We start from the raw sequence: 13,590 nt of genomic DNA on the forward strand, positions 1-13,590 counted from the left end.
CCAGGCACCTGCACAGAGCTAGAATCCGCCGGGGAGTCCTCACGCACAGATAAGCGAGGAAAATCATCCTCTAGGAAAACTGAAGGGGCTTCTGTATGAGGAGCGTCGCAACCGGCCACGACGTGGCCCTCAGCACCACACCGGAAACACGTGCGGGTTTGACCCTGATAGAAAGTCCTCAGAGACAGCCCACGATACGAGACCATGGACAGTATAGGGCTCGTGAGCCGCATGACAAGCGTGCGTGAACCCAGCCGGACCCCCTTTTGCCGGCCCGCACTCAAAGTGTTGAACCGGTGCTTCACCACCGACCCAAACCGCGTAAACAAGGACATGAGGGCCGTCTCGGGGAAGGTCACCGGCACGCCGTGAATACTCACAAACGTCAAGGGCCCCCAGGGATCAGAGATCTCCACAGACACCGCCGAAGCCGGAAGAGGAAGCGTGCGGCCATTCCAGCGAGCCACAAATTCCCGGTAAGCATGTGACATGGCGAACGACACCACAACACGGGCGGGCGACAACTTCTCGAGGCCCAGGAGCTCGGGGACGTCAACACGGAGGACGTCTAGGAGGGCAACCTCTACAACGGGCCAGTCCACATCAGCAGAAAAGTCCAGCCGCACTGTGTCTATCCTCCGAATGCGGCTAGTGCCAGCCCCGTCCATACTGACAGGTGGGGCCCCGACCAGCGGGTGCTCCACAGCCCCCACAGCAACTGCCACTCAGCAACGGCAGACGACTACTGACAGCCAGAGCCCGACGTCTGCACCCTCTGGTGGAGCAGCCAGGAATCCCTCATAGCCCGTAAGTGGTGGCCCTTTTGAGCCATTACCAGTATCAAGAGCTGATAATGGAGATCTGTGGAGGTGCGACTGCACCCTGCGTGACGGGAGATGTCTCCCGTGGAAAAGAAATTGATTGTTGTTGTTGTTGTTTTAGATTCAGCTACTCAGAACATAAGTTCCAAGTAGCACGGGCTATGGTGAGCCCATAGTGGACTTACCTGGCACAGGAGCGGGGCAAGTAGCACGGGCTATGGTTAGCCTCGTCTCTATGTGTCCAAATAATTGATTGATTGATTGATTGATAAAGATTAAGCCACCCAAGAGGTGGCACGGGCATGAATAGCCTGTAAGTGGTACAATTTTTTATTCAGTAATTCTTTTCAGTATTCCGAGATTGCATTTAATCGTCAAGCTGTTATCGCGGGGGAGAACACAGTTTGACAGTCTTTATGAGGGTATCCAGCTGCTGGACACCGTTTTTGACCAGGAGAGTGGCTGTGTTGATGGCTTCAGGGTGGCCACTGCAAGATTCAGGGACGCTTAAAGTTCTTCCAAGGTCGTTGGTTGCTTCACATTCCAGAAGATAGTGAAGTAATGGCTTTTTTGTGACAGTTTGGCAGAAGATGCACTCTCTCTGTCGGGGTTCACCAATCTCCCAGTTGCATTTGTAACCTAGACGTAATCTGTATAACCTAACTGCTATTTCCCTGTGGATTCCTTTTGGGATATTTAACCTTTCTAATTTGGTTGCCTGAAGATACCATGTTGCAGATGGCGAACCTTCAGCTATTCTCTGGTGCAGGTCGGCTTTGTTGAGATGTGAGAGTTTTTTGGTGATGATGTTTTTTATGTTCTCTAGGCTGGGTTGAATTGTTTTATGTATCACTGGATGACGAGTTGCCAATTTAGCAATTTCATCAGTTTTCTCATTTAATGGGATTCCAACATGGGATGGGATCCAGTTTAAGGTTATGTTGAGTCCTTTAAATTTGGCGAATGCTCCAAGATACAGAATGGTGGTAATTATTTCCACGTTATCTTTCCACTGTTTTTGTCCTAATATTTGAAGTGCAGCTTTTGAGTCTGTGTGTATGATTGCATTTTGAGTGTTTTGTGCAATCACATATGCGAATGCCTGTTGTATGGCAAACAGCTCAGTTTGGGTTGATGATACTAGTCCTCCCAGTCTCCAGTATGCCTGTACGCTGGCTGTGCAAAGTAGCCTATGATGATGATGATGATGATGAAGATTAAGCCACCTAAAAGGTGGCACGGGCATGAATAGCCCGTAAGTGGTGGCCATTTTAAGCCATTAATTTACCAGTATAAGGAGCTGATACTGGAGATCTGTGGAGGTGCGAATGCACCCTGCATGATGGGAGATGTCTCCCTTGTGAATGTGTTAAGATGAAGATGAAGCCACCCAATAGGTGGCACGGGCATGAATTGGTAAGTGGTGGCCCTTTTGAGCCATCACCAGTATCAATAGATGATACTGGAGATCTGTGGAGGTGCGACTGCACCCAGCGTTACGGGAGATGTCTCCCGTGTTTTAAACAGATGAAGAAGATGAAGCCACCCAAAAGGAGGCATGGGCATGAATACCTCGTAAGTGGTGGCCCTTTAAGCCATCACCAGTATCAAGAGCTGATACTGGAGATCTGTGGAGGTGCAAGTGCACTCTGCGTGACGGGAGATGTCTCCCATGAATGTGTCCAAGATGACGATTAAACCATCCAAAAGGTGGCACGGGCATGAATAGCCCGTAAGTGGTGGCCTGTGGAGTGGATTTCTCTGTGGAGGCGCGACTGCACCCTGCGTGACGGGAGATGTCTCCCGGACCAAGTGGTGACCAGGACGGGGTAGCCTATGAAGTGGACCAAACGTTTTATAGACGGGTATAAGGGGGTGTCAGGTGGAACCTTACGGTTGTCTAAATACTCTAATACACTTGTATTAGGGTGTCTAAACCACCTAATTCAGGTGTATGAGGGTATCTAAACCACCTAATTCAGGTGTATGAGGGTGTCTAAACCACCTAATTCAGGTGTATGAGGGTGTCTAAACCACCTAATTCAGGTGTATGAGGGTGTCTAAACCACCTAATTCAGGTGTATGAGGGTGTCTAAACCACCTAATTCAGGTGTATGAGGGTGTCTTAACCACCTAATTCAGGTGTATTAGGGTGTCTAAGCACGCTAATACACTTGTGCGTATAGTATATATATATATATATATATATATATATATATATATATATATATACCCTTATACACATTGTGAGGCAATGAGTGATTGGGACGTCTTGTGAGACATTGAGTGATTGGGACGTCTTGTGAGGCATTGAGTGATTGGGACGTCTTGTGAGGCATTGAGTGTTTGGGACGTCGTGTGAGGCATTCAGAGATTGGGACGTCTTGTGAGGCATTGGGTGATTGGGACGTCGTGTGAGGCATTGGGTGATTGGGACGTCTTGTGAGGCATTGAGTGATTTGGACGTCTTGTGAGGCATTGAGTGATTGGGACGTCTTCTGAGACATTGAGTGATTGGGACGTCTTGTGAGGCATTGAGTGATTGGAACGTCTTGTGAGGCATTGAGTGCTTGGGACGTCTTGTGAGGCATTGAGTGATTGGGACGTCTTGTGAGGCATTATGTCAATGGGACGTCTTATGCTCACAATGGTTATCTTGAGATGATTTTGGGGCTTTAGTGTCCCCGCGGCCCGGTCCCCGACCAGGCCTCCACCCCCAGGAAGATGCCCGTGACAGCTGACTAACACCCAGGTACCTATTTTTATTGCTAGGTAACAGGGGCATAGGGTGAAAGAAACTCTACCCATTGTTTCTCGCCGGCGCCCGGGATCGAACCCGGGACCACAGGATCATAAGTCCAGCATGCTGTCCACTCGGCCGACCGGCGAATGGTCTTATAAGACATTGTCGGTGTAATCCTTGGCATCTCTGGTCTCAGACAAAGTCTATCAGAGTCACACAACCCAGCACTGTACTGTAGATTACACGATCCTCCGCTACGAGGGCAGTCCTTCTGGACCCCCCAGCCTGTGGGACTCCAGAATTGAGTAAGATGAAGGATCTCTATGTAAACAAACCGAGCAAACATCATTTTTTAATTATATTATGTACACAACATATCCTAACCTCTGGGGCCAGGTTAAGAGCGCTCGGAAAGAAGTACAAAATCTCGCACAAGACACTATCTTACAAATGTTCAATAAATTAAAAATGCATCATAATATATATATATATATATATATATATATATATATATATATATATATATATATATATATATATATATATATGTATATATAAAGGAGCTAAACCTGATTCGTATAAATAACAGTTGCCCATGGAAGAGGGAGGGTGATGGGGGGGAGGTGACACACAAATTGAGGGGTTAAAAAACAACACCTGGAGGGGTGAAGGTATTTTGAGAGGACAGAAATGGCAACACATGCAACACCTGACAACTTGCTACTGTCAGATGTTAGGGGGGCAACACGTGTGAAAGTTTCAGGTTTCACTGATCATCTTGGTGGGAAAAATGCCCTTAAATCACAAGATGGTTTGAGACGCAAGAGTCGACGAGGGGTGAGGGGGTATGGGAGATACAAAGGGGGGGTGGAGGTAGTGAGGTTCATAGAAGGAGGGGGTCACAGGACGGGGCAGAGGTCCTCAAATATCACAGGTCAGCTAGCTGGTAGGGGAGCAGGTGTAGTGGGAAGTCTGGGGACACATGTGACTACACATGTGTGACTACTCTTAGCTCATCATACACATGAAATACACACAATAAAACCCCGCACGGGAGTTCTTGTATATATAAATATATGGCCCTTACATCACACACACACATGTACACAAACAAACAAAGAAACACAGATATTGCAGCAAGCCCAAATCAACCTGAGTCAATGTTTATTCTTGATAAGCTGCATCAGTCAAGATCAAAATATTATCTTGGTGCTCACAATTCTCCGTTGTTCAAATAATTATATGATCAGTAATGAAAATGGTGAAAGAGGAGAAAATCAGCATGCGTCATCCTGCCAACAACAACAACAACAACAACAATAACAATAACAATAATACAAAAAATACACCATTATGAAGTGTCAAAATAATGCCTACATCTTCCAGGAGATCACTTAACAAAATAATTATCACGAACAAAATAAATAGGGAACAGGAGTTATTAAACAACCATGCATTTTTAAACGCATAAATACACACACACAAACAAACAAACATACAAACACTCACAGCCAGAACAAATAAATAACAATACTACAAGCAAGAGATGTTTACCTATGGAGGAATATGTCACAATTCATTTATAATACAAATGTTAACTTCCTTCCCCTAATATAAAATACGTTAAAAATCACATAATTCCTTCAGAAATGATCGCATGTTGTCTCCACAAGTCATAATAATCATGACTTAAGATGCATTTCCGATTCAAACAAATTCTCTCCAGAGAGTCACTAACAAATTCAACAGCTTAAAAAAAAAAAGCTACAATTATCCCTGGAGAATTAACAGCGATTATTTATTTTTGTAATAACTCATTTCCTCCGCGAGATAATTGCATGTGAAGTGTTAGCAATAATATTAATATTAAATATAAATATAATTAACAAGTTTCAAAACACGATAATTTTCTCGATCCACTCCCTAAATGCTGATATTCTGGTGTAGACGCCGGGCTGGTTGGGCAGAGCGCAGCCTATCCCCCAGGAGATCACGCCGGCCAGGTTCCACACACCGTTCCTCTGGATGACCAAGGGACCGCCAGAGTCGCCCTGGAACACAACAACAACAAGGGTTAACACACTGTGCGGGAGACTGTACTCTCTTGTTAACTGCTGCTTAATGGCAGGGTAATTCTGAGGAGAAAGAGAGAGAGTGAAGCTACTATGACTAAATGGTACATGTTGGGATACAAGGAGAGGATATGAGGACAGGATAGGAACTGGGATACAAGGACAGGATAGAAACTGCGTATAAATTGGATAAATTTAGATTTAGGAAAGTCCTGGGTAAATACTGATTCTGTAACAGGGGTTGTTGATTTGTGGAGTTAATTACTGCGTGGCACAATAAAAGTAGGATTCCTTGATTGTTTCAAGCAAAGGTAAACATATATATGAATGAGATTGGATGGATATAAATAGCTGCAGTGTATGGGTCAATAGGCCTCCTGCAGTTACCTTGATTTTTATGTTCTTATAAGGGGATGGAATTAATAATAATTAGCTCAAGGGCTAATATGTGACGACAGAAAACCTGTTAGGCTAATCAAAGTCCCCCCCCCCCTTCCCTAGGTCAACTATTGTCCTTTCAGATGATCAAACCCACAACAGTTGTCATACTCCAAGGTACCTATTTCCTGATAGGTAAACAGAGGCATCAGGTGAGAGAAATCTAACATTCTGCTTGTAACTCCTTTTGCAAGTATGTACTTTTACCTATATAAAGAATTATTATAATTACTATTATTATTATTATTATTATTATTATTATTATTATTATTATTATTATTATAATAATAAATACCAGAGGTGCCAGGACGGAGCCCTGGGGGGCACTCCATTGATAACACTTCCCCAGTCCCGCTTCTTCTTTTTGGCCATGTATCATTAACCATTGAAAAGTAACCATTTTCTTCTCTAAGATATACCATACCCTAATCCAACTTAGAAAAGACCCTAATTTCCAGCTCTTTTACTTTTATAACGAGTCTTTTCTTTATGTATAATTATCTGAAAAGAAAATATATTATGAAATTTAAATAAATTGGAAATAAGTGAGGAAAAAGTTTTGGGGAGGAGGAAGGTACGTACCTCGCAGGCGTCTCGTTTACCTTCCGCGTACCCGGCGCACATCATAATGTCGGGGACCATCACAACCCCTCCAGTGGCTAGGAACATCCTCTCACAGCCTCTATTGCTTATGACAGGCACCGGCACTTCCTGCATTCGTGAATGTAGGGGCCCATCTTGATTGTGTGGGGGGAAAAGAGAGCGGAACACACGCACGTTCAGTGGGACGGACAACTATTTGTGTTACCCATCTAGAAATTTCGGTATAGAAAACGAAATCTCAAGATGAGTTTGAGAAAACGATAAGTAGCTTATGGGTGACTCACCTCACAGGAGTCTTGCCGTCCTCCCTCATAGCCTGCGCATATGAAGATGTCGGGAATGTGTTCCACATATCCAGCCACTCTGTACATGTTCTCACACTGCTGGTTGGTAATGACGGGCACATGGACATTCTGCAACACAGATGGCAGAGGACCATCTGTCAGGAGAGAGGAGAGTCGAAGGGGAAGAGAGTTAGTTCAAGAAAGTCCGTAGTAGAGTATTGAGTCACGTTGTCCGTCGTGCTCTGCGGACAGGCTGTCAATAAGTCAATATTCACACTCCAGGGGGGATGGGGGACTCTCCTATAATGTGTATCACAGCAAAAGTTACCATGATATAATGGGCGTGGTATACAAATTTATCGAAATCATATACATTTGTATTACGGGATTATACAGACATGAAGTAGAACACTTTCTTGAAATAATTTTATGCACGATTGGTATTTTTCTGTGTTGTGAAGTTGATGTAACATTATAACAGTCTGAAATCAACTGATATTTAAACGAAAATCAACCCGTCCTCGAATCAAGTCCATTACATCCAGCGGTCGACCCCACAGACGCATTCATCAATGTTAACTTGCTGTTCATTCAAAACGGAAATTTTCTCAAAAATAAATTAATATTATAAAATATTAGCATATTGTGCATATATATAGGTATAGGTTAAGTTAGGTGTTTAGGTTCTGTTGGCGATTATTTGTATTTGTAGTACGTGGGTGAAAAATTTACAGCGTTGTGGTTCGAACAGAAATCGTCAGTGAAGCAATTGTTCTGGAAGTGTTCGAACGTCAGCAGTTCTGAGTCCTGTGTAAACTGTTTTTCATTCGTAAACAGGGGGTTTGGCGGCAGGATGGAATCACTTTTGGGTCTTTGTTTGGAGGACGGGCTGACGAAAATACAGTAGGAGTCGATACATGCGTTGGTCCGCAGCTGTTTTGTTTACTCCATTTCAATTGTTTTGTTCCTCACTTGGTCTGTGTAAATTAATATAATGTATAAATTTGTTGCTTCTTAAATCGAATAATATAAAGTCAAGGCCGGGGTGCCAAGCTATCTTGAGCTGTAATTTCTAATCCTCAGGAATAATTGGGGGACCTCAGGAATAATAGGGAGAACCCTAAATAATAATTAATGCCCCCCTTTGAGGTCACTAGAGATGGTGGCCCTCAGTTAAATGGTGATAATTATTTTCATCCTCTTATAAACAAGCAATGGCGGTGAAGACCAAGCAAAAAAAATTAAATTAACTTCTAACTTCTCAACACATTCTGGCAAAGGCAATTAAAGTCGGTGTGAATAAGAGAAGCAAACCAATACAATAGACCACAACATATCTGGCGTGAGAGACCGTCCGAGGCACCGCCACTTACCACCAACTTAGCTGCTCTCAGCTAACAATAGTCTGCAGCCCATTTGTACAACTTTTTCATTAATCTACATTAATTACGCAACTTGCCCAGTGAATCCACTCATCTACAACTCCATTGCTGACCATTTATTTGTTTGTTTTCATTTAAGAAAGGAATTACCCTGCAAACACACAACATAACTGTCCCTATTTTCTGCTTGTTACAACTTGTAATAAAGTTGCTTCATCTTGTTATAAGGTTTGTATGACGTATTAGAACGTTGCTACAACTTGCTATATATTGGTGGTTACAACTTGTTAGATGTTAAAACTTGTTCGAATGTTGTAGCAACGTCGTAGTTTCGTCGTGTGTTTGGCAGCAACTCACGCTGGCCAATTATTGCAAGCCACGACAGCTACTTACAAGAAGTCGGAAGCAGAAGTCCGATGACAACCACTATGAAACGTTATGGGAAGGATTTACTACAATACACCTCTCTCTCCTTTCGATGTATAAACTAGAGCAGCAAACCATGGAACATTTAGCAAATATATTTAAGAATTAACTTGCGTGATAAAATATTGAGGCAATACAATGGGGTTGAACTCACGTCCCTGGGCTTCTCGGGAACACGCAGGGGTGTGAGTTCGATTCCAATGCATTGATTTGATATTTAACTTAAGAAATATTAAGTTTTGTGACTTATTATTCATAGATTTACGCGTTAACACAGATATATTTCACTGTGTGTGTCTTGGCCGTTGGGCAAAACGTTCAATTAACATCAACATAAAGTTTTTAGGAATAATAAAACATTTAATAATAATATGATAAAACAAGACACAGCACAGTTGTGTAAAGTTAAGTTGGACAGATGTATAAGTTAGAGTGACCTGAGCCCACGTACAGAGTCACAACGAAGCTGACCTTCCAAGAGGGAGTGACCAATGTATACAGTGGTCTCTCCACATTGTGAAAATCCAAGTTGATGGGGTTTATAAACAGTTGTTTACATACAGCTCGCAACATTTGTACAGTTATATAGATATGTACACAACATTTAGACGAGTTCTCACAATTTATACCAAGCTGAATAAGCAACAGGACTCACACAAGCAACAGTGAGATATATACATATTATTGTCCTTCACACTGGTTGGTAAATTATTTCTATTATAGGGGGTCAAGGTAATGTTTTAGAGGGAATCAAGAAAATTCTAGGTGCAACAGGAAATCAAGGTCATTACTTTTAAGACAAGGAATCAAGATCATTGTTTTTAAGACAGGAAATTAAGACAATTCTCTCGTTTAGACAGGGGATCAGGATCATTGATTTATGGAATGGGTTCTAGTTTGTTTAGGGAACTGGAATCATACAATTGAGTGTGAATATGACTTGAAATATATGGAAAACAATCGGGCGCTTCCTTACGCTTATTTTAATGTCAGTCTTTTGAAATGAACACCTAATTAGTGCAGAAGTTATTATATATTTATATATAATAACTTCTGCCAGAGGTTATTATTATATTATATAAATATATATATATATATATATATATATATATATATATATATATATATATATATATATATATATATATATATATATATATATATATATATATATATATTTATATATAAAATGTTAAAATCTGGACAAATGCACATATAAATAGTCGAGTCGAAAGGAATTTGTGTGCTTGAAACCAAAGTTTACATTTAACTAAATACAAAGTCTTGTGCAAAATATTTGTATGATTTGCGTTTACTTTATTTACTACGTTGTCACTCTGTAAAATTATAATTACGTTTATAAATGGAAGTTTGAGTATCTGAGTAATTTGAGTAAGACCTACTCATATCAATTACTTAGAAACAAAAAGTTAAGGGGAAACTATGTAATACTGTTTGCGGAGATTAATGACAACAAAAAACGAACAAATATACATTTGGAAACAATTTCTGTTCTTGATTAAACTTCAAGTTATCAGTCTAAACATTTATGGGTCAAGTTTTGCCGGAATCTAAAATGTGGTCAAGTTACTGCTGGGAGTCGTCTCTGGTCGGCGTCCACTGTATGACAGAAGCAGAGACACTGCACAGGTGCGTAGACACAAGGCGGTACAGACACACACACGCAAGGTGGTACAGCAACACAGACATAAGAATACAAACGTGCAAAGGTACACAGGCAAATGAATGCAAACTTAGAGGAATACAGATACAAAGATATGTAAATACAGAAAGTATACATATAAAAATATATATACATACAGACACAGAGATTCTCGTGCTGGGATAAAGGTGAAGGAAGACACAGAGTTAGAGAACGTATAGAGATGCTCACAGGTCACCAATGGTCACTCACAGGTCACCAAAGGTCACCCAGAGGTCACCGAAGTTCACCCACAGGTCACCTACTGGTCATCGTTGACAAGAACATAAGCGGGAGAGGGCAGGGCAACCTGTTCTCTCGATTAATACATCGTATTTTTACGTCGAAATCCATGAAGACAACATATGCTGTACTCTCACAGCGGTTCACAAACAACCACATTTTCTATGCATGGGTCTTAAGGTTAGGTTAAGTTCTATCAATTTAGTACATTATTTATGTGACGTTGTGACAATTAACAGCCCATCCTCGAAATAGACAGTACGTTTTAATACTAAATGTAATAAGTACATTCCTGACTATCGGCATAGTACATAAATACACTTAATCGCCAGCATCGCACCAAAATATTGTGAATATTAGTGTTTACCTGAAAAGCTGTATAGAAAACCACGACCTAACCTAACCTTGGGAGTGTAGGAGGACAAGCATGTAAATAGCATTTATGGCTTCTTAATTACAATTAGCACTTAACTTATAGCTATATTGATATTATAATTTTATAAAACTAATAAAACAAAACTAATGTTTTTCAATAAATTATAAAGTAACTCAGGATATTTTCAAATTTTGTCTAAAATCTCTATTGTTTAATGAAACTGAAAAATATTTTTTTATATATTTAAAACTTGTGTATATTCATTCTAACACGAAAACTTCAACCTATAAGCTTTAAGTGTATTAACAGAAAATGCAAAGAATGTTTGGAGAGGCAAATGTAACAGCACAATTAAGTTTATTTATGTGCTATGCGGACGGTCAGGATTTTACTTATTACAATTTAGTATTAAAAGGTACTGTCTATTCGGAGGAAGGGTTGCTCCGACGGGCTGATGTGCTAACAAGGCTCCTGAACACACTCACCACACCTTCCACAATCTTCTAGTGCAGAATACCAGTTTCAATTCAAAAATGAATCTTGAAACTCTATGAACTTGGGGAAAGTACTGAGAGCAGTAGACTAGTGTGTGGCCACACACTTGACAAAAGCATGCCTAGGCTAGTATGTGGCCACGTTTATTACTTCTAACAATTTTTTTATTAGAAATAACCTTTCTCCTAGGTAAGTAAGAGCCTGTATCTAAAACGTATACTGTCTATACCTACCATGAATGGTAGTATAAAATGGAGAGATGCACCCCAAAAAAGAGAACATTATAGTATTAAAATTATAGAGGGCCCAAGAAAGTAGGCAAAAACCATATCTAATTTTTTCTAGGACCACTATGGTGTCTGCCCATTCTGAGGGTAAAGTTATTGGACCGATACACCAACCTCCCTCTCACACCACCTGTGTAGTTACTTAGATATTTGGGATGGCATGTTACAGTTCCAATCATAGCGTACTTGTAAACTGGCAAGTAAACAATTGTCCTAAACAAAAAATATTCCCGAGTTATTACTGCTTTGTATTATAAATTCATGGTTTAAAATGTATAAGTCTTCGGCAAATTTATTTTCTAGCACACTAAACTAACATCCAAAGGGCTTAGATTTTGTTTAATGTGAAATTCTAAGGGTTGGTCAAATGGTTTTCAAATTCCACATTTCATGGTGTTTGGGAATTACACACTATTTTAACCTAACCAAACTAGCCTTAACCTAACCTAACCTAACCTTAATGTAGAGTAATCATAGCTAAGAAGTAGATAATACCGCTAATTACATAGTGGTTTGGAAATTATTACCATGAAGGTACAAACCCCTCGAAGGTAAAGTGAACAATTGTCCTAAACAGAGAATATTCTCGAGTTATAATTGTAATGTATTATAATGTGATGGTTTAAATATATAAAAGGTCTACGGTAAATTCATTTTCCTTGACACGCGCAGAGGGCGTGTCAAAGTAAGGTAAGGGGTGAGGTAAACTCTACATGTTCAAACCACTTGAGGACAGGTTGTACACCACAGATAATTAAGCATAAGGCTGCGTAGGTTAGGATTTCTTATTTTGACGTAAAACAGGTTAAGTTAGGTTTATGGTTAATCCGTTCCATTTTCTGTTGTGCACTTTAGTACTTCTATAGTACAAAACATTTGTTTATTTTTGTTTTAGTCTAATAGTCCATATTTTGTACATTACGTCTAGAATAGCTCTGATTATATCAGTTTTGGAGGATAGGTTGGCTTCTACATACACAATAATTAGCTTGAAGAGCAAAACTCGTAAATGCAATCCCAGCGTCAGGAGAATGCAGTTTTGATTAAGATTTTGCAGTCTAGCGAAGTCTCGCCTTAGGCTTCAAGTTCATATTACGAAATTAGAAAACGAAGCAGAAATAACAGAATCAGACAAGATAGTCATGATAGCAGTTAACAAGACACTGTGTGTGAAAGGTGTCAACTATCACACACACACAGTTCTGTATGGTACAGAATGTATCCCTATACTGACCAGAGGTTACAAACTGCCCCCTATACTGACCAGAGGTTACAAACTGTCCCCTATACTGACCAGAGGTTACAAACTGTCCCCTATACTGACCAGAGGCTACAAACTGTACCCTATATTGACCAGAGGTTACAAACTGTCCCCTATACTGACCAGAGGTTACAAACTGTCCCCTATACTGACCAGAGGTTACAAATTGTCCCCTATACTGACCAGAGGTTACAAACTGTCCCCTATACTGACCAGAGGTTACTAACTGTCCCCTATACTGACCAGAGGTTACAAACTGTCCCCTATACTGACCAGAGGTTACAAACTGTCCCCTATACTGACCAGAGGTTACTAACTGTCCCCTATACTGACCAGAGGTTACAAACTGTCCCCTATACTGACCAGAGGTTACTAACTGTCCCCTACACTGACCAGAGGTTACAAACTGTACCCTACACTGACCAGAGGTTACAAACTGTACCCTACACTGACCAGA

General features: G+C 40.8%; 1 protein-coding gene across 4 annotated transcripts in view; it reads right to left on the reverse strand.

The window, feature by feature from the left end:
• Positions 1 to 3,902: 3,902 nt before the first annotated feature.
• Positions 3,903 to 13,590, reverse strand: part of LOC123746341 (paternally-expressed gene 3 protein) — a 218,944-nt gene continuing 209,256 nt past the window's right edge. For all 4 annotated transcript variants that reach the window (XM_069314977.1, XM_045727794.2, XM_069314976.1 and 1 more), the window contains 2 exons: positions 6,962 to 7,116; positions 3,903 to 5,615 (listed from right to left, as the gene is read on the reverse strand). In XM_069314977.1, coding sequence (XP_069171078.1) covers positions 5,457 to 5,615; positions 6,962 to 7,116 — 314 coding nt within the window. In that variant the 3' untranslated portion in view covers positions 3,903 to 5,456. The remainder of the gene's footprint in view (positions 5,616 to 6,961; positions 7,117 to 13,590) is intronic.

The sequence above is a fragment of the Procambarus clarkii genome, chromosome 80 (genome assembly GCF_040958095.1).
Source record: "Procambarus clarkii isolate CNS0578487 chromosome 80, FALCON_Pclarkii_2.0, whole genome shotgun sequence".
Lineage (NCBI taxonomy): Eukaryota > Metazoa > Arthropoda > Malacostraca > Decapoda > Cambaridae > Procambarus > Procambarus clarkii.